The sequence below is a fragment of the Arvicanthis niloticus genome, chromosome 3, assembly GCF_011762505.2.
Source record: "Arvicanthis niloticus isolate mArvNil1 chromosome 3, mArvNil1.pat.X, whole genome shotgun sequence".
NCBI classification, from domain to species: Eukaryota; Metazoa; Chordata; class Mammalia; order Rodentia; family Muridae; genus Arvicanthis; species Arvicanthis niloticus.
The window spans coordinates 124,388,114-124,415,717 of NC_047660.1; the positions used below are offsets into that span (position 1 = coordinate 124,388,114).

General features: G+C 43.4%; 1 protein-coding gene and 1 non-coding gene across 3 annotated transcripts in view; one reads left to right on the forward strand and one right to left on the reverse strand.

Moving 5' to 3' along the window:
• The window catches only part of LOC117706200 (aldehyde oxidase 3), an 80,811-nt gene that overhangs the window by 37,975 nt on the left and 15,232 nt on the right, over window positions 1–27,604 (reverse strand). For both annotated transcript variants that reach the window (XM_034499068.2, XM_076931884.1), the window contains 13 exons: window positions 24,590–24,670; window positions 21,494–21,638; window positions 20,687–20,779; window positions 17,028–17,179; window positions 16,265–16,358; window positions 12,810–12,919; window positions 10,926–11,110; window positions 10,474–10,636; window positions 10,081–10,173; window positions 5,997–6,166; window positions 5,312–5,426; window positions 4,730–4,852; window positions 1,086–1,182 (listed from right to left, as the gene is read on the reverse strand). In XM_034499068.2, coding sequence (XP_034354959.1) covers window positions 1,086–1,182; window positions 4,730–4,852; window positions 5,312–5,426; window positions 5,997–6,166; window positions 10,081–10,173; window positions 10,474–10,636; window positions 10,926–11,110; window positions 12,810–12,919; window positions 16,265–16,358; window positions 17,028–17,179; window positions 20,687–20,779; window positions 21,494–21,638; window positions 24,590–24,670 — 1,621 coding nt within the window. The remainder of the gene's footprint in view (window positions 1–1,085; window positions 1,183–4,729; window positions 4,853–5,311; window positions 5,427–5,996; window positions 6,167–10,080; window positions 10,174–10,473; window positions 10,637–10,925; window positions 11,111–12,809; window positions 12,920–16,264; window positions 16,359–17,027; window positions 17,180–20,686; window positions 20,780–21,493; window positions 21,639–24,589; window positions 24,671–27,604) is intronic.
• On the forward strand, window positions 8,570–8,695 carry LOC117706436 (small nucleolar RNA SNORA17). Its single transcript, XR_004606539.1, has one exon. It is a non-coding gene; the product is annotated as a small nucleolar RNA SNORA17 (small nucleolar RNA).

Here is a 27,604-nt window from a genome sequence, read left to right on the forward strand (position 1 = left end):
GCCCGTGTATGTTCTTTGGTTCAGACTCTGACAGCTGCAATGTTCCAGGTTAGTTGACTCTATTGGTCTTCCTGTGGGGTCCCTATCACCTTTGGGGCTCACAGTCCTTCCTCCTATTCTTCCATAAGAGTCCCTAAGCTCCATCCACTGTTTGGTTGTGGGTGTCCGTCTGAGTTAGCCAAGCATCTGAATTCTTAACTGCTAATGAATTCCACCTCATTTTTCTGGTCAGTGCCCATCAGGTCCTTCTGGCTTCTTGAATCCCACATCCGCCTGCCCACAAACATGTCTGCCATGTTGCTAATAGTATCACTTGCCCCTGGACAGCACATCCTGAGTCTTCCTTGCTGGCCACACATAGTCAGTGCCTACATTCTCACTTAAATTCTCCTGCCTTATTGTCTCAGTTATGTCTCACTGGGGACATTGTAAGGACCTTTGATCTGACCTCTGATTGACCCTTTCTTCCCATTTTGATCCAGGTGCTCTAAATGGCAGCTGAGATACTGCCAGTTTCCTATTCAAAACCAGAATGCTTTTCATTGTCTGTAAAGTACAACCACCACCATCCCTGCTCCCTAATCAAACGTTTTAATATATCTCCCAATCTTCTCAGAGTCTTATATTTTGGGTTGTCCCTCTCATTACTCACTTCATGAGCAGAGTTAAGATTCATTAAGTTCATTTAGGCCTTGGGTGTGCTAGGCAAGCAGTTTCACTGAGCTTATCCTCCTGCTGGTAGCTTTTGGGAGAGCTCTTGCTAAACCTCAGCCCAGGCTTCCGTCAAACTCATCTTGGAAGACATCCAGAATGCTGGGATACACCACCCAGCTTCACTTCAACTAATAAAGAAGCCACAGCATCAATATATTAAAAACTCCCATGATAGAAAGAAAGGGACTTAAAGGGCTGGTTGTGGCAGTGCACACCTTTAATCCCAGCACTCAAGAGTCAGAGGCAGGCAGATCTCTGTGAGTTCAAGGCCAGCCTGGTCACCATAGCAAGTTTGAGGCAAGGTAGTGCTACATAGTGAGACCCCATCTCAACCCCTTCCTTCAACTATACCCGACAGCAGATGAATTTACCTTCCAGGATTTGATCAGCACACTGAAATGCTAACTGGACATTTCCTTGCTCTAGTTTTTTTTCAGGTCCAATGAATGATTCATATTGCAGAGCATCCTGGGAGGGTAACAGATGAAAGGGATTATTGTTGCTCATTTTGGTCACTTGTAAATCCTGCATGCTGAAACCCATACATAATGATAACCATCAATTTCCAAATCCCCTAGGATAGCACATGCTTTAAACATGACTTTGTAATGCCTCAGTGAATATGGGGACACCTTAGATCTTATCTTCTCAGCTGGTGCATCTTGGAAGATATGATCATGGTGGTGTAATAGAGTCCCTTATGTAACTCTGTATGTCAACTTTCCCTGAACGGGAACACCTGTGTCCTTTATCTTTGGAAGAAACACATTATGGAGGCTTAATGCTAGATTAGCCTAAATATCCTTACATGAGCTTTAGTGTTCACTTTGCCCTCCAGTCACAGCTAGATGTATTGATGAATTCATATGTATATGTATATATATAGTTTATGTATATGTATACTGGATCGTATACACATATGAATGTTTTCAGTAGTTAGAATCACACAGACAAAACCCTATTTCTTAACTTACCCAAGTGCCTCTCAAAATCTCACCTGGTTGTATTCTTGATACATTTTGTGGATAGTTTACTGTTTTCTTTTCAAAACTTTTATTAAAAACTTTTTTGAAATTAATCAACACATCCCAGTGTTTGCAGAGTGATACCACAGCACCTCCACAGGCTGTTGAAGTGTGGGTGTGCATGGGTGCACACCTCAAAGGTGAGCACTACTGTTACTTTTTATGTATTCTAGATATATGCAGATACACACAGGTATCTATTCTTACCCTCCTCCTTATGATCACTTTTGCCTTCATTCATCAGTTCAGTTTAGAGATCTTTCCTCAGCCATGAATAAGGAATGCGCTCATTTAAAAAGTGCGCACAATTCCACAGATTTCCTGTGTGTGTGTGTGTGTGTGTGTGTGTGTGTGTGTGTGTGTGTGTTCAACAAGGTTGAATTCAGAGCCTCCTGCATGCCAGGCAAGCACTCTACCACTGCACCATGAATCAAGATTCAGTTCCATTATACAGATAAGACCTGAACATGATATTTTTGTTGAAAATGGCAGTTCATTCTACCTGTTAAATTGCTCCTGTTCATGTGTTGGCATTTGCAATTTCTCCTTTCAGTCAGTCTACTTGTATCCTTGGTTCAGTGTTCCTAGTTGCTCTTTTTATTGATTTCTAGGAAATCTTTATATAGTTAGGGAATATGTTTGTTTTCTGTGCTGTGGCTTGCAGAATTTTTTCCAGCCATTGACTGTCTTCTGTTCTTAGCGTGTTTTTCTTCGTGTTGAGGTATAGATTTTACATCACTAATTAATCAATCTTTTCTCTTACAGAAGTTAGAAGTTGAGTCATAGTCAGGAAAATTATGAAGGCGTCCACCTGTGCTTTCTTCCCCTGCTGCTTGGATTTTACTCTTGACCTCTTCACTATTACTTAATCTTCCTTATCTTGGTCCTATTCTGATGCAATGAACCGTGTGGTAAGGTTAATCTGGTCATCCTTATTTTCCCTTAGCACTTGACCTCAAGTGTATTCGACTGTATGCAAATAAATCAGGAAAGGCAGGAAATAAGTCAGAAAACATAAGGTGGTTGAGAGACCTTATAATTCAGTTAAAAAACCAGAGTTATATGTTATTCTTATGGTGTTATTAGATTTTCAAGAATCTCTTAATATTGCAACTGACTCTAAATATACAGAAAGAGTTGTTTTGTATATAGAAACTGCTCAACTTAGGATGGTTTCAAATAGACTGCACTGTTTATTCAACTACAACAAGTGATCAGATAGAAATCATCCATTGTATATAACACATATCCAACTTCATACAGGTCTACCAGGCCTCTAGCACAAGGTAATGATGGAATTGATCAGCTATTGATAGGAGGTGTGCTAGAGACTCCAGAATTTCATTTTAAAAAATGGGTTAACAGCAAAGGTTTAAAAAAGGAATTTTCTATCACTTAGCAATAATCTCCTTAGATTGTAAAGACATATGCTACTTGTTCTTTAAATAACCAAACTCTATTACCGACAGGGAGTAACCTTAAAAGTACCCAAGGAGATGAAATTTGGAAAATGGATGTGTTTCTTTTTACAGAGTTTGGTATACTGAAATGCGTGCACCATACTATAGACACATATTTAGGATTTCAGTAGGCAACTATTTTAACTTTTGAAAAGGCTGTAAATTACACATTTTATTAGAATTCTATAATTACACATTTATTAGAAGTTATGGCCATTATGGAAATTCCTATTAAGACTGACAATTAAGACAGACCATGCTCCAGCATATGTCTTTAGTAAAATGAAACAATTTTTATGAAACAATTTTTAACATATTATGGTATAAAAACATATTACAGGTATACCATACAATCCTCCGGGACAAGCGACTGTAGAGAGAATCTGTACGTATGCCCAGTCATGCTATGTGACCTTCCTCCATAATTTAAAACTATTGGTTGAACAAAGATGCCTACAGTCTATAACTGGGTAGAAGGGAGGCAGGGGAGGTTTCAGTTCCCTGGCTTGGAGTCTGAGGCAGGACCATGAGAGGAGGGAGAGAGGAGGGAAGAGGAGAAGATGCCATGGAGCAGGTGAATCATGAAAACATGACCATGAGGGCTGGCCAATTGGAGTAAGAGTGGCCCAGGCAGAGTATGACAAATTATATCTCGGGCTTGAGGTAGATATCTGCTCAGATCTAGTATTTAAAGACTTAGTATATATATAAGTGTTTTATGTCTTTTATCTAAGAACTGAATGATCAAAGGCAGGGTAGAAAACTCCGATTTGAGATAGAAAATTACTACATTCGAGCTCCCTGTATGAATCTGTGGACAGGTCTTCCTGGGCCCTTAGTAAGGAACAGAGTGCTCACTGGGCTGTCTGGTCTGCCAAACAATGTGGCTGACTCTTGTCACTGTCTCTCTGCTGGGGAATGGATCTGCTTCCTTCTCTAGTGGGCATGTTGCAGAATACAAGGAATTGCTGCAGTTTACCCCGGACTTTAGAAAAAAGGTAAAGAAAAGCCTAGGGGGGAAAAATCCTCTCCACACTCAGTGGGGAGTGGGCCAGTCCCATGGACAGCAAGAGAAAGCTTAAAGATAGCTCAGGGCCAGCGTAGCTGGAACCCAGGGCAGATAGTAGAAAATCATTCCAAATTTCTAAATTTTCAAATCCAACTAAGAGGCAAATGGTGAACTTTCTAAGATTCAAAACCAGACCATTTTGTTTCAGGTTTTCTTAGAGCCAGTCACAGGAGTGGGTACCCATTTCCAGTCAGAATTATTTAATAGAAAGAGTAAGGCGGCTGAAAACTTCCAGAAAAAACAAAACAAAACAAACAAACAAAAAAAAAAAACAAAAACCAACCAGCCAATCAAAAAATAAATAAATAAATAAAAACCCCATCGTTTGTATATGTTATAACCAAGTGTGTGACAACTGCCATAGGACTAAGAAATTTCACAAGTACTGCATCTTGAGACACCTAACAACTCTTGCTAACTCACTGCCAAGTGGCCCAAAGACTGAGCAGGTCAGAACTTACCTGAACTGTCACAATCATGGGCTCCAGGTCTTGATAGACAATCTTCACTTTTTTTGCAGCTTGCTTGGCACGAGCGTAAGAGTCAGCAGCCACAGCACAAACGATCTGACCCACGCAGATGACCTGAGAAGAAGCAGAGGACACACAGAGGGAATGGAAGTTGGAGCTGCCAGGTCATTGTCAACCGGGGAGGAAGAAGGACTTGGTGGGGGTGGGTAGCACAGAGCATGAGCTGGTGTGAACACTGCCTCAGCCACACCAGTACCTGAGGTACAGTGTACCTCAGACAAGTCACCAAAGCCCAAGAGCCTCAGTGTCTTTGTCTTAAAAGAAAGAGAAGTGAGCCAGCTTAGGTTGTTCTTGCTGCCTCAAGTCAGTTACAAAACTTAGTACAGGTGGTTAGTCTCAGGTCATTAGAAAGAGTAAATGTGTATACACATATACATATGTATATGTGTACACACATAGGTATGTATATATACATGCATATATACATGCATATGTGTATATGTAAATAAAACCCTGCATTTGTTGCCAAAAGTTACTGTGTCATGAGAGCCTGAGACATCAGCATCACACTACCTCATCCTGTGCATACAGGCTTTCTTCTTCTCTGCCATTGTCACCAGGCACATCGTGAGCTGTTATCACATCAACCACACCAGGTGATGCCAAGGCCTCGGAGGTATCAAGGGAGCTAGGAAAGGAACAGAAACACAGTGTGTCACCCAGTGGCAAGGACCTCATCTGTGTGAGAAAGGGAACTCTGAGAACCATCCTGTGAGCCACATGAACATCAGCAGGCAAGTCCACAGTGTGGGGGTATAAACATGAGGCAGACGTTGCAGGAGGTGGAGGACACTAGTTCCCCTGGGCACAGACTATCCTCACTTTTCAGGGTGTGTCTATGCTTCTTAGGCCAGTGCTCAAGTGCTCACACTTTGTGAACTTGAGCTCCTCTGAGGGTAGACATTCATAAGTCAGAGAATCACAGCTTTGAGGATCGAATGAGGCAGAAAAGTTGCTCTTGCTCCCGTTAAATTCTTAGATAACAGTGGCCAGTTCTTCAGAGGAAAGCCACTCATTCAGCAGGGGCATCCTTGGCTACACTCCCAAGCCCACAGTCTTTCTATCATCTTGTATTTTCAGGATACATACTCAGATTATGTTTTCAGTATGTTGGGTAGGATTAGCTGCTAAGAGGCAACCATGTCCCTAGGTACCTGCTGGGTATTCCAAGCCACCTAACTTGGTCACCATAGCTTACATGATTTTAGCATGTGGCTTGCTGCTGGTTACCACCGCCAAGAAGAGTTCCCCTGCCAACACAGACATATCATCGCAAAATACTGCCTCCCCTGTGGCGTGTTTGATGCCAGACTGATGCATGATGGGACGCCCGATTGGGTCTTGCAGTGGCTGTTGGGAGTCTACATCCTGTGTTAAGAGAACAGAGAACAGAGCAAAATGATTAAGCAAGACTGTTCATGGTTCAGGAAGATCATGGGTCAGAAGGATCATGGGTCACTGGGCATCTTTTCCATTCTCTTGAGGCAAGCTTTCTAAAGTAGCCTAGTTCAACTTATACTGTCTTTATTTCTGTTGCTTATCTGTATGAACAGAGAAGGTACTCACGTGTGCTAAAGATGAGACAAGTTGAGACTTGACTTGAACAAAGATAGATTTGGTGACAGCCCATGTCTGCCCAGAGAAGGGTGCATCAAGACTTCTAAAGGCAGCTTTGTAGTTGATAGGAAGACACAGGTATAAAGTTTTATTATGCTTCCGTCTATAATGTGGGTCTGAATTATTCCCCCAAAGGCTCATGTGATGAAGGCCTGGTGACCAGCCTGGGGGATACTGAGAAGTGGTAGAGCCCAGCAGAAAGGAGTTAGGTGGCTAGGAGCCATGCCCTTGAAGAAAATATCAGGACCACGGCTCTTTTTCCTCTTCATATTCACTTCCTGGATGCCATTAAGTAAACAACCTGGCTCTACCACACTGTCCTCCAGGAGGCTCTGCCTCACCACCATCTCCCACAAACTGGAGCCAACCATCTTAGTGCAAATTCCTGAAACCACGAGCCAAGTAAACCTGTCCTCTTTTTAAGTTGATTTATCTCAGGTATTTTATCATAGCGAGGGCTAAAAAGCTACCACATTCCTTCCAAGCTAATCTGCATTAGTTAAGTACAGAGACATCCACCATGAAAGCCAGCTGAGCTGGGCTCAGGGCAGACTTCTTTCATGGGAGCAGAGGGCAGAGGCCTGGGTAAGCAGGCCTTTGCTGATTTAAACAGGAGTCTGAGTTCATGTGAGTGACTAGAGAGGTCAGGAGGGTGGGAGCTTTGGGCATACAGTTGTTTGGGGGGGCTACCCGAAGTCCTGTGAGTAATCCCTCATATATGCCCCTGTAAATTAATCCAATGCATTCATCATTTGACCAAGCTGGATGGGCTCATGCCTTTGTCCTGTCAGTGGTGCCCTAGGGGAGGGTGAACAGATAGGTGTTAGTTCATGTCTCCTCCGCAGAGTAACATGGAGCCAGGTGAGAAAGCTCTCCAGATAAGATCCAGCCAGCAGCTGCCTGAACCACCACTGAGAAGATGACAAGAAGTGATAACTCAGCTTAACTGTTGCCTCAGAAACCACACACACACAAAGCCTCTCTCCTAAACCGAGGATGAGAAATGAATACACACAACGCAGGAGGTCTCTGCTGCCCCCTGCTGGGGACTCCTGGAACCCTCCTCCCAACTATACAAATAGGTTGTTCTGTTTCAGTAACTTTATTAAACAAATACTATGTTTGCAGAAAAATACTTCAAGTCCAATGAGACCTGGGCACTATCAAAATGTAAATTACTCCTATCCGATAGACTGGAACTTTATCTCGCTGTTGCTTTAAAATGCATTTTAAAAATTCTGAGCAAAGCTTTGCACATTTTAATGTTGTAAGTTCATTTTCTCCCCCGGTGATCTGCCAGTTCTTCGTGTCTGTTAATCTGTAAGGTTTTGTTGTGACTGTTTCTTATTGTTCACGCATTCTCTTTTATGTAGCTGGATCTGTCAGGCTTTTTTTCTCTCTGGGTTTCGGGTCCTGTTTGGAGGGCTCAGACTCAAAGAATCTGCATGCACCCCAAAACCTAGTGCACCTCATGGTGCAGTTTTAATGTTTAAAAATGAATAGATCTGGAATTTACATTCACTGTGAGGTGGGAAACATGGCTTTGTTTTTTTGCTTTTAAAGTGACTTGCCCAGAAATCTCTACCTAAACTCTCCTTTTTGTGGTTTATTTGAAGTGTGCTTTTTGTGATGACACACTTCCTGGTCTGTTTCTGGACTTGGTGCTGCTTTATGGTTCTTTTAAATGTATTCCTGAATCCTAAAATAATCATATTTAATCATATAATGCCTACATACTTAACTATTAGAGCTACAGACGCCATCTTTGTGCTGAGTAGGGTTGGGCAGAATACTCACTACTTTTTAAAATAAATGTCTACTTTCATATTTCTAGATAAACCTTAAAATCAAAATTTTCAAAACTCTTGTCAGTATATTGATTGGAAATATATTTGATATATACATTATTTAGGAGAACTTGTTATTTTTATATACTATGTATTCCTAGCTATGCATTGCATTTCTTTTTATTTAAGTCTGCTTTCTTTTGAATGTTTATCCATAATTTAAAAGTTTATTTTACATATGCACTGTATATTTTTCCCTCGTTTCATTTCTAGGAATTTAGTTTTTGCTTTGCTATCATTAGTAGGACCTACTACTACACTACATTTTCTAACTGACTATTGCTTATGAAAACCATTCCATAGCTGAACCTTTCTTAAAAGCTGAGTCCATGCTGTGTCACATGTGTGTCAGTAGGTGGCAGAGAGGAGACAGCCTCTGTCTACTCTTAGTGTTCTGACCACTGAACATCTGAAGGGTTAGTAGCCTAACATTCTCTGAGAAAAGCGAGCTCGAGAGGATCGAGGATCGTCAGTTTGTCTCCGCCCCACTCCCACCCCCAAAGAGTTAACTTCAGACAACCACCAGCCCTGTGCTGTGTAGGTCTAAGGGGTGAGCAGACCATGCCCAAGATGATCCCTGCCTGGTTCCATAATCCACAAGCAGGGAATAGCACTCCTGAGATGACCCCAGACACTCAGAGACTCCGGGCACCACTAAGAGAAGCAAGTAAGTGGTGGAGAAATGGAAGAGAAAGAGAAGCAGAAGGACGTGGGCACAATGAAGAGAGGCAGAACTGGAGACTAAAGAGTAGGGGGGAACAGCCTGATGTGCGTAGCTGGTGATGCCACCTGGGACCATGGAGGGCTCCTGGCCTGTGCTGCCACCGAGGGGCACGTCTGGGCCCATGGCCCTATAGCAGCAGGGTTCTGTTAACACCGAAGGCTAGGCGGCTGTCCCTGGTATGGGCTGCTAACTAGGAACATGTTAATTTCTGAGGGCTGTGCAGAACTGCCCTGATTCCTTACCTCGGTACCATGGGAGAGCGCGCCCTGGGGGCTTGAGAGCAGGAGAGCTGACCCCGTCCCTAGCAGCCCGCACATTGTGAGAGTTGTGAGTGAGCCGGCCCCAAGGATACAAGCCTGGAAAATCTGACTCTACTACTCATCTCCAGTGCGGTGATGTGGATGAGGAAGAGATAGCCTTTCCCTCCCTCACGCCTCATCACCTGCAGCAGGCAGGAAAGCTGGCCCAGGGGTCTTGAGAGATGGAGAACTGGTCCTGTCCCTCACCAGAGGCAACACTTGGGAGAGTGGGCCCCTGCATTTCGCCTGGGCAGCAGGGTAGAGCTGGCCCTGGTTTTGGTGGTTGCTGGTGAGTCAGCCCCAATGGTACGAGAGATTGAGAGTGGGAGAGCCAGCGGACTGGCCAGCTCAGATCTCAGGCCTAGATCCAGGGCTTTGAATTGTCCCATCCCAACACCTACCCCACTGACTGGAGTGCATGAAAAGACCAGTCCTACAGATCCAAAGCTATGGGATCTCCATGACAACAACAGGACATCCCAGAGGAGTCCCAGTAAGATTCCAGTATTGATCGAGTACCAGAAACCAGAGGCCTCAAACCAGACCAATGACTCACTGCAATAAACATTTGCAAGCAAAGTGTGAACAAAAGAGGCTTCCACAACAGGGCAGTTGCAAGGGCGGAGAGGGAAGGGGAAATTGAGTGGGACTGGGGAGCATGTGAAATTCACAAAGAACCAATAACAAGTAAACAACAACAAAACATAGTAGCAAGTTGAAATTCAGAATAACAGCAGGTCAAAAGACAGTTGCAACCTCTTTAAGCTGTTGTATTCATTCAGAAAATGGACTCACCTTAAATGACTGTGTCCCATGAGGCATGGTCAAAGGAAAGTCTTCCAGAATGTGTAGGAGTTTCTGTGAGATGTCAGGGTATCTACGGGGGTCCTGGAATGAAGACATGTAGTTTGTTTAGTGGAAAGTAGTTCCTATGAAGACTGCGTTGACAAAGGATTTTAAAGGTTTCTGCAGTATCTCTACTGACTTGTTTTTATTGTTTTTGGAAATCTTGAGTGAACTTGAGAGCTTTGGGTTTTGCTGAATATGGGCCTCAGAAATGTAGCTTGCAAGCAGAACTATGGTGGGGTCAGCACATGGTGCTTGTCCCCTTAACCTTCCCAGAAGCTGGAGAAGCATCTAGAATACACTCTCTTCCCCAGGTCATCCCACAGGCAAACACAACTTTACCCTCATCTTTAACTGTTTCAACACGTCTAAGTAAAACTTGAAGAGGAAACTGATGGCGAGAGTCTTTCGGTATTCCACCATTCCTCCAGGGGCTGCTGTCAGGAGGGAGACTTCTTCACGAATCATCTTGCCAGCGTCATTCAGCATCTCTTCATCCCAATGCCTAAACACAGGAGGGAGTGTGACCAGCTCAGTGTGGGCAGAGCCAAACAAGCATCTAATGCTTACCAAAATAAATCTCAACCATAAACAGAGGTTACTCAAGTTTATTTTCTCTCACAGGAATATCATGACACCCACCAATGTTGTCGTAGACGCCATTTTCTTGTGCTTCCTTAAGCGCTATACTCCATAGAGAGAAGGCACAACCCCTTCCCTTTGCCAATCAGGTCAGTTGCCACTACTCAAATGACAAGAGACTTACAGAGTAAGAGTAAAACTTTGTAAGTCACCTTCCAATCAGCTGCTGGCAGGACTTGTTTGCGCTGACTACAGTGGTACCAATCCCGCCGTATAAGATGCTCAGGTCTGTAATGGTGCTTGTATCCTCTTTGAAAACGACTCTCATTCCAGCATTCACTGTTGCAAACGCATTTTGCTGACGAGGGGCCTGTCTGAAAGCTGATACAAACTCCCACTGGAAAATGAGAAGAATGACTACTTACTTGGAAATGTTTCAAACCTTTAACAGTCATAAGAACAAAACCATAAATAAATAAATAAATAAATAAATAAATAAATAAATAAATATATATATCCTTCACTTAGATTCGTGGCTTCACCAGTGCTGAATCATGTGTTCCCACTCTTAAGCTTAAGACATGCCCCTCCACTCAGTCTAAGTTGAAATGAATCATTGACATCAGGATGCTTCATCTCTAAATATTTCTATATGTAACTCCTTAAATACAAGCTCTTCCCCCACAGCTCTAGGTCAATGGTATTATTAACAGCAAACCTAGTAATACAACGATGCAATGCTAACATACAGTCCATATTCACATTCCTGCATGCACGCAAGTAGGACTCCCCCCACGCCGCCCTGTGCTCCCAACCACATGCGTGCCTTACCCATGAAGGTGGTATCGTCACAACTCTCTTACTTCCTTTGCTCTACAAGAGTTTTCTGCTTTGTTCTTTCATGACACTGATTTGGGGAATCATACACTGTGCAGTATCCCCTAAATTAGGTTTATCTGATTCTATCTTTATGAGTTGATTTAGGTTGACCTTTGTGGGGTGACAGGCACATAAAACGGACAATGTAGTATGGGATGTGTTTTTTTTTAACTTCAGAGTCACCCTACTTGCTTCAGATACTCTCACTAAATACATGAACTCTGGAATAGGCTCCATGGTCAGAACGTTTCTCTTCTCAATTTGGCAAAACTTGTTTTGAAGTCATAGCATTTTTGATGTTAGCCTGCAAGGTTCTGCATGTTGGGATCTTCTGATCAATCAAAAGCAGCAAATCTTTAATTTTACTGTTTAACGTATTCTGTCCATCACTGAACTTGAGCTAGAACTGTAATTTGTAAGCTCTGGGAGACGGAAGATATCTATTCATGTTTTGAGGGAATCCAAGTGACTGTGAGCCTGTCCTCGGCATGCCATCTGCTCACAAGTTCCTCAGTATGTTAGTGAATGGTCGGCACTGCAGACAAGCATCAACAATGAGTCTGGTGGCAGTAATGACTGGGTCTCACGTCTTGGTTGAACTGATCTCAGAAACAAAACGTGAGCTACAATAGTAACACTTGATACTGTTACTGAGCAAAAACGAAGGCAAAGCTGTACTTCTCCATCAGTGGCACGGGCAAGCCTGTTATGCTAAGAGCATCTTTGTATAGCCAGAGGTCACTGGTGCCTCATGCACGCCTCTGCAATTATCATTAATTTAAAGAAAACATCAATAAGGTACAGTGAGGCCCAAATGATATTTAAAATGTTTCTTTATTCTACTTAGCTCTTCTGAGGTTGGTGGTGCCTTCGGGTTCTGGTTCCCCCAGTCTTTCACCATGAACATTGGTTGAGATAAAACTTCCTTGGAGTGCAGTCTCCTCTCCTACGCATTAGGGGAATCGGTCCTTTTTACTGAGCTGCTCATGGATTCAAGTGCCCTGAGCCCTAATGCTGCTAAAGAAGTGTGAGGAGAGAGTGTACCGTCCTGATGCTCCAAGACACTGTTGAAGGAGCTGGCTACATCTAATTTGATATTATTTACACCTCTGCATGCATAAGGTATTTGTGACAAATTCTGTGCTTCTCTATGCCAAAGCTAATTCAAGATAAAAAGAGAGATGCCAGTGACTGTTATAGACCTTGTGACCTCATACCTTCCTGGTGAGTGGCACAAAAACTGAGATGAGCACTTGCTCTGGCTTCAGGCTTGCATCTGGAACTCCAGCGAGAAAATGATCATTCAGAGGGATTTGCTGTGTTCCTTCTGTGAAGGGAAAAGCATTTTATCAAAGGCTTAGACCATTGCTATTCTTCTTTTGAATCCAGTGGTGGTCTTCTTCTAAAAACAAGTTCCAAAATGGAAAGTGAATGGGCAAATAGCTACCTGCGATGTCCTGACTACCCTGTGACCAGACTCTCATCTGGGAAAGACAGCCTTCTCCCTGTAGTAGCATCCAGTGTGTGGGAGACTTATGGGGCAGAACAACCTGAATCAGTGTGTGTGTGTGTGTGTGTGTGTGTGTGTGTGTGTGTGTGTGTCTGTGTGTGTGTCTGTGTGTGTGTGTCTGTGTGTCTGTGGTCATAGTGCCAGATGATGTGTGTGGAGTGTACAGGAGACAAGGACCTCAAGGGTCTGGAGGGATGTGGTAAGCATCAGGATATTACTTGTGAAGATGTTGGATGATAACAGCAATGACCATCAACAGATGAATCAGCCATAAACTCATGCAATTATTTCAAACCCAAATCCAGAAATAAACATTATGCTTCTAGAGAAAACCACCTAGGGAAGGTGACATATTTATTTCCTTGTGACATTTTGAGAACTCTCTGAGGAGGTCTTCTTGCTGAGCCTGGATGAGGATGAATCTTTGTCCTCTGAAGGTGGGTATGCTCTGTGCTCAGAGGTAACAGCCATTCAGGAGCCAGATTGATGGAAAGGGTGTTGGCTCAAATTAATGATTACACTTTTTGACCAAAAGTCAAGTAAAAATAGACTGATTTTTTTTCTTATGTAAGTTGTAAATCAGGAAGAATTTTTATTGTCCTTTCTCTTACCACACAGGGACCACTTCCCTGTCCTGTCCTGCTGGAACTCCCCTTTCAAATAAGTTTATTTGACAAGGTCAGCATAAATGACTGTTTGTTTAGTAGCCCTTGATATCATCCTCTCCTGTGGATTCTGCTATAGAATTTTCCATAACGGGACCCATGAAGTGTTTAGTGGTCCAACTCAATGGTAGAGTGTTTGCCTAGCACACCCAAAGCCCTAAGTTTCATCCAACACACACACACACACACACACACACACACCATACACACACACGTGCACAGACACATGCACACATATGTACACACACAGTATCTTCGATATTGTGAACTAGTAAGAAACACATATTCGGCTTCTGCCCTAGTTTCTGTCATTAAGCTCCAGAGCCCTTGTGAACAGGAGAGCCACAAGGAATCTGTCTTGCTTTAGTTTTTGATTCTGTTTGCTGATTTGGAACTCTTAGACCTGTGTGATTTCCTGAGAGGTAAGAGTATTTGACACAGTTTCTAAATTCCCTGGGGTTTCCTGTATGAAGGAAGAATCATTTTCATTAATTAAGTGACTCTTAGTGGGCACTTGAATGGCCTCAGGATGGGAGCTGGTTGCCAAGGTAACCAGCCACGTGATCAGAGGATTGATACTTTAACAAACGTCAGTGGCAGCCTCAACCACATTTACCATGAGGTTCAAAAGGCTGGGTCTCGATGACAGAACATATGGAGGTGAGCAGAGGGTGGTAAGCTTGGAGAGGACTTAGGAGCATCAGATATTTTCCCATAAGCTTTGCCCTGTGTGTGCTTCCCCTGCTGCTCACCAGTAACCTTTGCAACATCCCCTATAGCAAATGAGCAAACACAGTCAAGTGCTTGCCTGGGCTTTTGGGAGCCAATGTAGCAAAATAACAGAAAGGGTAGGCCCGTGACCCTGACTTTGGTCAGAAGTTCCAGAGACCCAATTAGTAGTTGGGGTCTGAAGTGGGGACACTTGTGATCCGACTCCTCTCCTCAGCGTGTGGCATGTAGCGCTCTATGAGAGAGAGTCAGAATCAAGCCAACTTCAGTTAAAGTCTGTTGAGAAGCTGCTTGCTGTGTGATCCTTGCCCATGTCTGGAGTCTAAAGTGTTCTGTGCCTGTGGTATATGAGAGTTAAAAAAATTTTGCTTTTTTTTTCTTTAAAGAAGTAAAGTTTAGCTTTAAAGGGAGTAAATGATTGCTTTATGTTGATATTAATATTTAAAATGGCATGGCCCAATCTGGCTTGTTCTTATGGGGCCGCCATGTTTTCTACTAGACAAGGCCTGAGGCCAAGAGCAGCCGTGTGCTCTTGCCACTGCCGAGGCTCAGGCCAGCCAGAAGCACCAGCCCTGGCACCCATGAGATGCTAGTGTGGGAGATGGCTCTGCCAACCTACCACGCTGTCTCCTCAAGACTTGGCTGAACCCCAGACGATACCCGCCATCCACGCAGTACCCAGTAGAAATGAGACTCTTAAGCTTAATTATTATCCAAAGGCTTTATATATTTAGAAATGCTCAATTAACAAGATGCCCACACAATTAGAGTTGTTTCCCAATATCTAACCTTAAGATATAAATTGTTACCCAGGACCGCCCTGGACCCATGCATGGTTCTCCATGGCTCCTACATCTCTCTTCCTCTCTTCTAGCTCCACCTCCTCTTTCTCCTCTTCCTCTTCTTGCTCCTCCCACATTAGCTCCTCCCAAATTACCCAGTTTATTGTAAAATGTAGCAGGGGAAATATCCCGCTACAGCTTTAGAACCTAAATATATAAGCACAGATAAAGTGAGTCACCACCAGTTAGAGAACAGGCAGAGCTACCATGAGAATAAACTCTGTGGTACCATTTCAGCCTCTGTAATGTGAGCCAGCTGCTTTTGATGAAGATCTGTGTCTTGGTAACATTCTCTGTCTCTGTGACAAAGTGTCTACACAAAACATCTTAGGGGAGAAAGGGCTTATTTTGGCTCACAGTTCAAAGATCCAGTCCATCATAATGGGGAAGCAAGATGGTGTGAAGTGGGATTGTTGCACTCATTGCATCTGTAGACAATCAACAGAGAGCAACTCTTATCTGCTCAGCTAGTTTCCTCCTTCTGCAGTATAGAATCCAAGCCCAGGGAATGGTGTAGCTCTCCAGTAGCATGGGTCATTCTATCCCAATTAACCTGACCAAGACAGTCACTCACAGGCATGCCCAGCTGCAGACCTATTCTCAATAATCCCTTACAGATCTTCCTAAAGAGTTGTATTTTACTGATTATAGCTCTTATCAGGTTGGCAATTAGTGTAAATACCTAACACAACCAGATAAAAGAGTAAATCAAGTGGCGATGGGTTTATTGACAATTCTCAATCTCTTGAAGTATGTCATTTGCTTACTAACTTCCTGATGTGTGTGCTTCTAGGTCTTTCCACAATAAAATAAAACATCAACACTGGGTCAAACGGTATGAACAGTGAGCTCCCATCACCCCACGTCTCTATGCTTAGTGTCTGGGAAACCGTCGCCTGTACTTAGAAGGGAACTCAGTAACTCACCTGTTGAAGCAACATTGAGGATACAATTGCCTACACCCAAAATAGGGTTGAGGTCAGAGGTCGGCAGTCTACTGATAATGTGACCACCTAAGGACTAAAAGAAAGATTAATAAGCATCTGGGGCTTTGCTGTGAGTGCTGAAGTACACTGAGCCTACTGTTTCTCTTCGGGATAATTCAGCAATTAGAATAAAACATGCCAGTATGGCTCCAGATTTTCTTGCACAATCTGAAATGTTTACAGTAATGACTTACCCTTTTAATTATTTGCAAACAAAACACCCCCCTCCAAAAAAAAAAAAAAAAAAAAAAAAAAAAAACCAAAAGTAGGAACACAGTGAAAATCACTTCTATTAGGAAAGAGCTCGAGTTGTGATTCATGGAAGAGGATACTATTCCTCAGTTATGCACGTGAAGCTTGCATGACAGCAGACAAAAGAATGGTTAAATGAAGCCACACAGATTGCCTGTAAGTATTGGAGGGAGAGTATAGGGCCAGAGAAGCAGGCAAGGTGTGTTTGGGGTGATGAAGTTGCTGAGGCTCTTTAAAGTATCCAAGTCGTGTTGTTGAATTAGGAAGATGCCATCTCTGCACACCAACCTGGTCATTTAAGTGGCTTACTCCACAGGGATCTAGAAGTGGGTAACCTCTCATTCAGCCATGTGGAAAACACAAATGGATACAGCCAGAAACAGAAATAGTAATCAACACTATCTTTCTTCCTTAAAGAGTCCCCACCCAGAGGAAGGTGCAAAGAACCTACAGCCACATTCCTGATCTGCTGCCCAGCCAGGGTCCTCAGATGCTTCAGGAGAGCACAGTATATCTGTGTCTTCTCCTTGGGGATCCTGGAGACCACATCAGACAAGATATTCTTCACCTGGGTCAGGCTGAGGCCAGCGCCCAGTGTCAGCCCTGAGAGTGAGAGAACTTTGTTAATATTCTGTAAGCCAGGAAGGGAGGGGGAAAGTGAGGAAAGATGTCAAGAGTTGATTACAATGCCATCTTCCCCACTCAGAAAGATTCTAGATGTTCATTAGACCACCTTATAAATATGAAGGAGAAGAGAGAGCAAAAATAATGCATTATCCCTGAAAGGCAACTGAACACACCAGGACAGCCAGTGCTCACTCCTTCAGTGATGGCTGAGTGGTTGTCTGCTGCCTCCTGCCCTGACTCTCTGGCCCAGCATTAGGCAATATTTTCTGCCCCTGGTGTTTTGTACACGCAACTCCCACCTTCTCCATCCATTGTTGCCCACCTACCTGCTCTCAGATCAGCTTTCCCTAGTCATAGTTTTATCAGGCCGCCCTGTTACCTGCCCCCTAACATCACGTGCTTCTCTTGTACAGCCCTGGCCAAAGCTGTGATCTTGCATGTAGTTTGTGTGGCATCTCCCCTCAGCAGCTGATGATAAGTGTCAGCGCGGCAGTGTGAAGACCTGCTTCAGACCACTGTATCTCTGCTGACTTGCACAACACTTGTTTCCTTGGCTCATTTCAAACCCTTCCCATTTAAAAGTTGAATTTAGATTCCATTCCCTTGTCAACATGTGCCCTCACACTTATTTTTTTTCCTTTCATTTTCATGTGTGTGGTGTATGTGTGTGTGTGTGTGTGTGTGTGTGTGTGTTTGCGTGTGTGCTGGCATATGTGTGCACATATAAGATTTTAGGAAAGTTTTCTATCAGTTTTCCTCCTTATTGAGGCAGAGTCTCTCAGTTAAACCCAGAGCTTGCTGATATGGATAGTCCTGATAACTGGTTTGCTCTAGAGATCCTTTGTTGCTACCTTACAAAATTAGAATTAAAGGCAGGCCATTTATACACTTACTCATGTTTCTGGAAATCCAAACTCTGGTCCTCAAGCTTGTGTGGACCACAAGTATTTCGACCACTGAACCATCTCCCCAGCCTTGCCTTTCTCATTTATTATTTACTAGGAAACCTGCATATGTCTTTGTGTGATTAGTATTCTATCATTCTCTAGTTGGATCATTACCCTAAAAGACACTATGAATAAATTTTGACCTGCCTCATCCACTATGGAACTATTTCTGAGCACCTACTGTGCTCATCATCCTAAGGTAAAAAATATAGACAAGGTCTCCTCTTAAGTCAGAATTCAGTAGGGAAAGAGGAAATTAGACAAATATTAAGTGGTGTGATTTCAGTTACAATAAGTGCTAGGAAAACGTGGAAGAGGTATTTGCAAGTACCTCCTGGTGCTGCTTGTAAAGCACCACCCTACCAGCAGCCATGCTTAGAAAATCTCGTCAGGAATCCAGAAATGTTTAGCTAGTACATCTCTACTTTGTACATTACACTCTGTCACAGACTTCCAATAGAGAAAAATTATAATTTATAACTGCTTACATTTCCAGGAACAAAATGTTTTAGGTTCTGATTTACCAGCGTACACTCAGTAGAGGGAGCTCGTGATTTAATTTTTATCAAGTTAAGCAAAAGAGCTGTGGAGAGAAGAATCAGCAGTAAGCAAGCTCTTGCCTAACAAGGCTTGCTTGCCTCCCTCGAGAAAGGAAGGGCTGCTTCAGTTGGTGTTAATGGGTGTGGCAGATGATTCATCTCTGGGCAGAATTCCCTTTGGTAAGGTTTTGTTTTGTTTGTCCAGTCAGTTAACTTAGAATAAACAGCCTAGCTCACAAGTCCAAAGATTCATCTAGAGAGAGATCTGTTTACTTGTCCGCCTCTCTACCCACCATGGCTTTTCATCCTACACTGTGAACTCAGACTATCAACTTATTTGGCCTGCCTTCCTTTGGCTGTGCTTTATCATTGAACAAATAGGGATCCAGGCCACCTGGAATTACAGATCAGGGATCTATTTACAACCCAGTGATTGTTGAAAGAAGGCTTACTACATGAGAATCCATCCATTGGCAAGATGAAGACTGACTGACTTGAGTGCTCAGACACAGGACTGTGACGTGACTCAGCTGCATTGAAACCAGGGTGAGGACAGCAACACTGACAAACCTAGTGTGTGCACCTGTGTATCATCCCCAGGTTCCCAGTTACCCCAAGACGAGGTTTGCTGAGACTGTGTCCATCAGGTAGGGGGTCCCCTAGCACAGCGCATTCTCTTCTGCACTAGCTCCTTCTACAAGATGATAAGCAAGTGTGTGTGTGTGTGTGTGTGTGTGTGTGTGTGTGTGTGTGTGTATGAGAGAGAGAGAGAGAGAGAGAGAGAGAGAGAGAGAGAGAGAGAGAGAAACTGAGACAGAGAAATTCTATAGATCAGGCTGTACTAGAATTCACTATATAGTAGCCTAGGCTGGCCTCAAATTCATAGAAACTCTCTGATTCCAGTCTCTCAGATGCTGAGATGACAGATATGAGCTACCAAGTCTGGCACAAAAAAGCAACATAAAAAAAAAATTCTTCCCTTCATTAAATGTATTTGTTAATAGAAAATACACAAAGTGTTGAGAAGAACACAGACACATACAACTCTCAATCTGATGCTTCTAATTTTGTATCTGGCTTTACACTAACAAGTGGTAGCACTTAAATTCTTATTTACCTTTGTATTCGTCCCTCCTTAAAAAAAAAATCCCAGATTCTTTTTAATTAAAGTTTGAAAAGCACTGAAAGTGTCATAATCCTAAAATAGCACCATTTTGAAGGCATCTCTTAACTGTGGGAGAAGATTCTGCCGAAGATAAAATATGACTGACTAATGGCACAGGCATTACATCATCTGACGACCTCCTCTCACGTCTGCTGCTTCTGTGATTAACACTGAGGGAAGAAACCCTGTCTTTCTTGGGAGACCTTATTGGCTAGCTCACAGCTCTGTGCCTGGCTCGTGGAAGAAACCCAATAACTTGAAAATGAATTGAAAACTGAGTCTTTGGAAATGGCTTTACTCTACTCATACCTTTCAAGGACAAGTTTACCTGAAGAACTGAGTCCTCTATTGTGCAGGAGGAACACGGAGCTTCTCCTGGTTGGGGAATTGTGGGTGTTCACTGAAATTAGTTCTGTGGCCATGGAAAAAAGAACTGAGGGTGTCTGCCTGTGAGAATGCTGTGTGCTACCCAATAGAGATTAGGATAGCCATTTTCTCAGCTGCCAGAGTGAAGACAACAGGGAAGGTACTCTTCAAGGAACGGGGACCTTAGACATAGCAGGTCTGAGCAAATCAATAAACATTATTCAAGACTGGGTTCTCTGCAGAAAAAGTTGAACCTCAAGACAGGCTGTGCAAACCTTTTCAGGACTTTCTAAACTTAGGACATGTTCTTTGCAAAGGATCAGTCACGGTTCAGCACTGGAGTGCAGAGTGTGATTTCCTCTGTCACATGAGCCTGTGATTTCCTTAGTGTCAAGCAACTTTTACTTTTTTTTTTTTTCTAGCCCTTTGCAGCATATGGACCTTGTTGGAATACATGAGAACATACCTTCCTTTGTATTAGTCACCACAAATAATTCTAAGATCCTTGCAGGAGAGATGATAATTGGATAAGAAACATCTTTGAACTTCATATCAAGCCCTAAAAGAGAGAATTATTATTATTATACAGGTATGCTTGGCCTGGTGGCACAGGCCTGTAATCCCGGTGGCTCAGGAGGTGGGCAACTCAGCAAGTCTCTATATCAAAACTTTAAATGGTGAAGGGGCTAAGGATATAGCTCAGTAGCAGAGCACTTGCCTACCATGGATGATAGCTCAGGGTCCAACAAGGATAGAGGGGAAAGGGAGAGGAAGGGGGAGGAGGAGAAGGAAGAGGAGAAGGAAAGAGAAGAGAGGAGGAGGGGGGAGGGAGAAGAGGAGGAGAGGGAGGGGAGGGGAAGGAGGAGAAAGAGGAATACACCAGCTAGATTTCATTTTGCAAGTAAGACTAGGACCTAGAACTCACGGAAATGAAATCATGGGGAGGGAAGCCTGTTTTCCTTCTTGGTGGTCCTTACTCAGGCTGGGGCTTTCTCATTAAGAAAAAGGTCTGTTTTATTATTTACTGGTGCCAGGAAGAAAATGAAAACCTTACCCCCTACCCTCCAAATCTAGTCACACGCTATAGTTGGGATGAAAGGCCAAAGTACAGTGTGGACCAGGGAAGACAGCTGTGCAACAAGCTGGCTCTCAGCCAGGCCAACGGAAGACAGCCTGTAACTGGTGAATCTGTTTTGTGAGCCAATGCTATAGCTGTCTCCTCCTTCAGCAATCTGGGCACCAACACAGGAAAGAAATGGGTCTCGTTACCCACCGAGACAGGTGTTGCCAATCACGAGTGGAGCATTGGGATATTCCACTTTCAGTTCCAGGAGGTCATTTAGGGTTCCTGGGGCAATCCAGGTAGTCCTTTCCCCACGGAAAGTCAGAACTGTATTTTGGGAATCCTCTGCCATCTTCTGCAATATTTAAATTCAGACAATGGTGATTTCAGTGAGAAAGCATGCATAGACTTCATCACGGCTCACTACTGGACAGGCAGGAGCCATGGATAACAGAACAAAGAAAGGATGCAAATCTTAATTCAAAATTAGATTAATTCCATTGAATATTTTTCTTCTCTTATAGCTTAAAAAATGAAGTAGATTTTAGTGAAGTCTTAACTTATAAACAAATAAGACTGTCCCATGCAAGGACAAGGGCTGAGGGAATCTTATGTCAACGCTTAATTCCCAACCAAACACATGACTGTAGACTTGAACTACCAACAATGATAGAATATCAACAGAGAATTAAGGACATGTGGACTGAGGGCTACATGATGTTACCATGCAGAGAAGCATGAGGAATATAGCACAAGATAGGAGACACAGGTTCTAATCCCAGCTTGGCTACTAAGTACCCAGATCAATTTAGGAAACCTTTGAACCCTCTCTCTGCCTGCTTTAATGTGTGTGAAAATTAAGGGTGATATGTGAGTGTCATTTGGCTCTCAGTGGTCACTAAAATATGGGGTAAGGTGACTGTCTTGCTGAATAGAAAAAAAAAAATCCCCCTGCCCCAAACATCAACCTTAGGCTGCTGATGTTTGTGGTTCCCAAGCAGACTGAGAGCTTACTGGTGGGGTTTTCTCCGCTGTTACCAGGCAGACGTTCTTTAGATTTTTTCCCTCCCATCAACTCTAAAACAAATGGCTGTGATAGGTAGCAACACATTAACATGAGTGAGTGTGAAATAAATATTCATGAGGGTAATTTCATGCTCAGTCAAGCAGACTTTTAATTTTATTTTCCTCCCCTTCTTGTCTCCAGTGGACTCTCTGTGCCCACTGTTTCAATTCAATACAGGAGTCATTTGATATGTTCATATTTTTTGTCTAAAGTTGATCCCATCCTAGTAAGTCAAATCACTTTTGACATTATTTTACGGTGTGAGGGAAAGATGAGCAAACACTGTAACTTCTCATTGAGTTTTACCAAAGAAAAGAATAGCATGAGAGCCAAATCAGAGATGTGACCTGGCCAAAGTGACAGGGGTGGTTAACAGGGCTTAGACGTGGACCCAGGGTTCCAGGCTCCTTGCCTGGAATCCTCTGAAACTGAGGTTGTAGCATTTGGAAGAAGCCAGGTTTCAACAGTTTCTTCCAGTTAATATTAAACAAGGCAGCCGTTTCTCAGGAATGGTTTTACAGGAATCGAGTTGCTTAATTTGTTTCAAGTGAACTTTGATGATATCCTTACAAAGATATTTTATGAAAACATTCTTGTTCTTTGTGGGGACATCTGCAGGACAGATCTTTTGGTATAATTTCTGTGTCTTCTTAGATCATCTCACTGAATAATTTTGTCACACAGAAATCCTGGCAAAAGGCTGCTGGAAACAAGCTGTCACTAAAGGCGGGTTGGTTAAATGAAATACTCTTTATCACTGTAAATGTTGCATTAAGCTATGTGTCTATGTGTTGAGTGGGGAGAAGCATGATGGACAGGCAAGGTCCTGGGGGTGTGGGAAACGCTGATTGCTTAACGTTTCATATGCTCTCATTAGGGGAAGCCAGCCCTCCTCAAAGTAGAGTCCAAGCACTTCAGGAAGTCCACCCAGAACACATTTTAAGGGTTCCAAAGTCAAAACTATTTTGTAATGAAGTACAATGGTTACACTTTGCCTTCTTCCTATGCTTTGTCTCTGGGTTATATGGTGGAGTGTTACAAAGCTCCATGGTGTGTGTTTTCTCAACTGTCTGCAGTCTGAAGTCATGTGTAAACCTAATTACTTTCTCTTAAGCCAGAGTTAAAGAGATATACAAAAAACCCAGAACAATATCACTCCATTGTTATTGACATTCCTTTGAGCAAGAAGGAATACTTTTCAAGAGCAATGTTTTATTTATCCTAAAAGGTTTACTCCTGGTGCTGGAAGGATGGCTCAGTGGTTAAGATCACTTATTGCTGGGTTTGGTTCCCAGCACCCGCACTCCCACAGCAACTAAGAATCATCCATAATTCCAGTTTTAGAAGATCTGATGCCCTCTTCTGGCCTCCCTGTGTATTGCACACACGGGGTATACATTTAGGCAAAATAGCCATACCCATAAAAATAAATAAATCTTTATTTAAATTTTTTCTTCAGTTACTTATAAAAAATGAATGAATAATTAAAAATATTTTCCATTTTAATTTTACACAGAACATTCACCAATAGTTATGACCCACATAACAAAATCTCTTTGAGTTTTCAGCGATTTTTAAAGATGTGAGTGGCTCTGAAACCAACCCAAAGAAAAACAAAAATAAAAAAATTTAAAAGCCACAAAGACCTGTGCAGAGTGACGGAGCCTAGGGTTACAACTGAGGCAGCAAAGAGGCAAGCACACTACTGCAGGAGAACATCCCATGGGGGACACTGTCCAAGCTGGAAGCTGCCCTCAGGAACAAGCAATTTGTACTTTCTGCATCTTGTGTTTCTAGCTTGGGGCCTGATAGTTGGGCCTCTGCTAACAGAAGCTTTGGAAACAAATATAAAAATCCAAGGGACGCCTAGAGGGATGGTTTGAAACAGTGTGAACGGAGCATCTCGGTGCCTTGTATCAGATGGAGTGGTTGGTTACTGGGACAGCCAGCTCAGACCTGCCCTTGCCAGCTCCTAGTCTATCCTGAATTTTCTGTGGATCCGCATAGGCATTGAGTTCTAGAACATATGTGCCCTGGATCTAGACCGTGAGAAATATCAGGGACAAGATGAGCCCTTCCATGGGCAAAGTCCAAAATAAACAAATGCTCTGGAGGGCTACAAAATACAAAGTGACCCAGAGGAGCAGATAAAGGCAGAGGCCCCAGTGAGGACAAGCTAGTAGGCATATTCCTTCTCTCACTAGCATCATAAAACCAAATGAACCAGAAGGAGAACAAACCATCAGTTCAGGTGGAAATATAAGCTCCTGAGTTGGATCTAAGGGTTGAAATTCTTCTTTTTCATACAACTTCGTGCAAACCTAAAGAAGATAAAAAAATGTTTTAGTCTTTGTGGCAAAGGCTGGTAAAGCATTATGGTTCTTAGCTAAGTATTGAATGTCTACTTCCTGTTTGAAAAGCCTGGACTGGGGACTGGGACCAGAGGCAATGACAAGTGAGGGCAGGGGAGGGAAGGGGTGGGGAGGGCTGCAGAGAGCTGCAGACTGGAGGAGAGGTGAGAGACAAACAGGGAAGGCAGGAGAGGTTTGGGTAGGGTAGCAGAGGGAGCAGGAAGCTCTTGGGAGGCTACAGTATGTCCAGCCCTGGACCCAGGCTGACTGATTAGAACTTTGTGATTGTTGAGAGTTGGAATTTTTGCAAAGCCAAAATTATGTTAGGCTTTTCGTCTTCTTAACCATAGTCGTTTGTTGTCCACCTTTGTGTCTGACCTAAGTTCCACTGTCCCCAAAGCTACTAAGATCCATGGCAGAATGTCCCTGCTAACTAAGCCAGTGTCCCTACAGTCAGGAAGTGCCTATGTCCAGAAATGACAGTCTTGGCCCAACTCAAGCCAGACTGAAGAAAGATTTCTGGAGATTACATAAAAGCCAGCCTTCCTCAGGAATCTGTGAAAGGGGTCATTTCCCTTGCCTCTGGCAGAAGGGACATATAGCTTTCCATAGACATACCTGCAGGTTGTATGGCAAAGCCCACCGGCCTCCAGGTTCCTACAGTCCCTATTCACAAGTCCCTGTTCAAAGCTTCAGCCTGACCCTGCTCACCTCAGATCTGTACTCTATAGTAACCACAGGGTTCCCCCCCACCCCGACCCCCTGCCCTGCGTTCTCCCTTCCTTAGTCCTGGCTGTGGCCAATCTGCCGCTTTTTCTCTCTGCTCTGGACTCTCCCAGGTGCCTCTGGATTTTTTTTCTCTCTCGTTCACAATAACCCCCACCTCAATCATGAAGTGGCTATTTTCACAGTTTCTTTACTAAGTCCCTCACAATGTAGTTTGTGGATGCAAGGATTAATGGCTGTCTCTCATTCTTGCTCTCTTGCTTCCCCCACTCCCAGACAGGGTCTTTCTACATAGCCTTGACTGTCCCTGAACTCACTTTGTGACCAGACTGGCCTGAACTCAGAGATACATCTGCCTCTGCTAGGTTAAAGTCAGATGACACCACACCTGGCTATAATTTTCTTTCTTTCTCCTTCCTTTTTCTCTTTCTCTCTTTTTCTTTCCCTTTCTCTCTTTTCTCTCATTCTCTCTCTCATTTTCTCTCTCTCATTTTCTCTTTCTTTTTCTCTCTTCTCTTTCCCTCTTTCTTTCTTTCTTTCTTTCTTTCTTTCTTTCTTTCTTTCTTTCTTTCTTTCTTTCTTCCTGTGACTATAGAATTCTGTAACTATAGAATTCTTGCCATGGAAGAAACTGTCACTCAGAACAAGATGAATCTGTGTTCCCAGACCATGACCACTTATATTAGGCTCAAGATAAGCAACCTCTTATTTCCCTTGGAGTAGGAGCTGTGATTTGCATTTACAAGGACTTCTGGAGATCAGGTTGTCCCATGTAAGCTATTCTGTAGTATGTAGGACAGGGGCTGTAGTATGTAGACTGTGCTCTGCTTTCTTTTTTTTTTTTCTACTTTTTTTTATTGGATATTGTATTTACATTTCAGATTCCCTGCTTTCTAAGCAACTCCACTACATCTTGTTTGTGCACACAGACACTGCCACTTGCCTAGCAACAAACCAGGCGGCACAGCCTGATAACTTATTCAGGCAAAACATAATGCCTGCTTTCGAAGATTGGGAACACATGATATATTAAAGCCATATTGGAAAAATCAGGCCCAAGGACTCATCAAACACACTGGACCAGCAAAGAACTCAGCCCCCTCAACACAGCCCCCTCACCTGGGTCACCAAAAATGAGGGCTCTGATACTGCCATTGAGGGCCACACTAATCTGTTATTTGGGCATCTAGTATGTGAGCATCAAGAGACTGACAGGCAGAGATCTCGATTTTCCCCAGAGCTCCAGTTCAGCATAGTCCCCACTGCTTGACCAGACCTCTCCTTGGATTGCCCAGTTTGCTGTTGGTCCCCCTGCCTGGCCCCTGCTTGCTTTGAGATTGGCTTGGCTCTCCCTCCAGCTGCAATCTTAATTGGGTTTTTAATAACTTACATAACCACTCGCAATGGTTCTCTGCATCAGTATTAGATGCTGCCTTCAGTAAACCCACCCTCCCAAGTTTGTAGCCTCTTTAACTAACCCCTTTGTAGCCATTCTATAACATACATATCTTACTGTATGGAGTATGTGATTGAGAGTTAAAATGAGTAGTTGAGATTGGAATAAAAGAAGCTGCTCTCACAGGGAGTCACATGACCAATAGAAACTGGGATTCCCTGGTAAGTTGCAGCCAACAGAACTGAAGCCATGCAGTGTGCCTTATTTATACGGTATGGGAAGCACTCAAGAAGCCCATTCCCACCTACTCCCTGGCTATTGGTCACTGGCCCTCTCCTAGCAAGTCCTTCCACAGGGGCCAAGGAGATCTCAGAGTGGGAAAACTCCACTCACAGCCAGGAGCCCACTGTCTGTTAGCCACAGGCATTTGGCATCAGGACCTCAAGATTCACCCAACCTAGAAGTTCCAAGTCCACTCCCAGGACCTGTGTAGGCCTCTGCTCCATTTCTTTCTCATCAAGAGGAGAAATGTCTGAGTAGTGGCTAAGGGAAAGTGGGTTGAGAATGGGTATAATTTGGACACAGGGGCTGGGTGTACAGTCTGTGATGCCAGCGGTGTGGGAGAGAACTGGGCATAGAGAGATGAGAACTGGGCTCTTCTCCTCATGCTCCTGCTCTGGGCCTGCAGACGTCAGTTACTAGGCATAGGGATATTCGGCGGCTGAGGGGCAAAGAGCCCACATTATTCTTTCCGATTTCTTCCTTTCCCTTTTCTCTATACT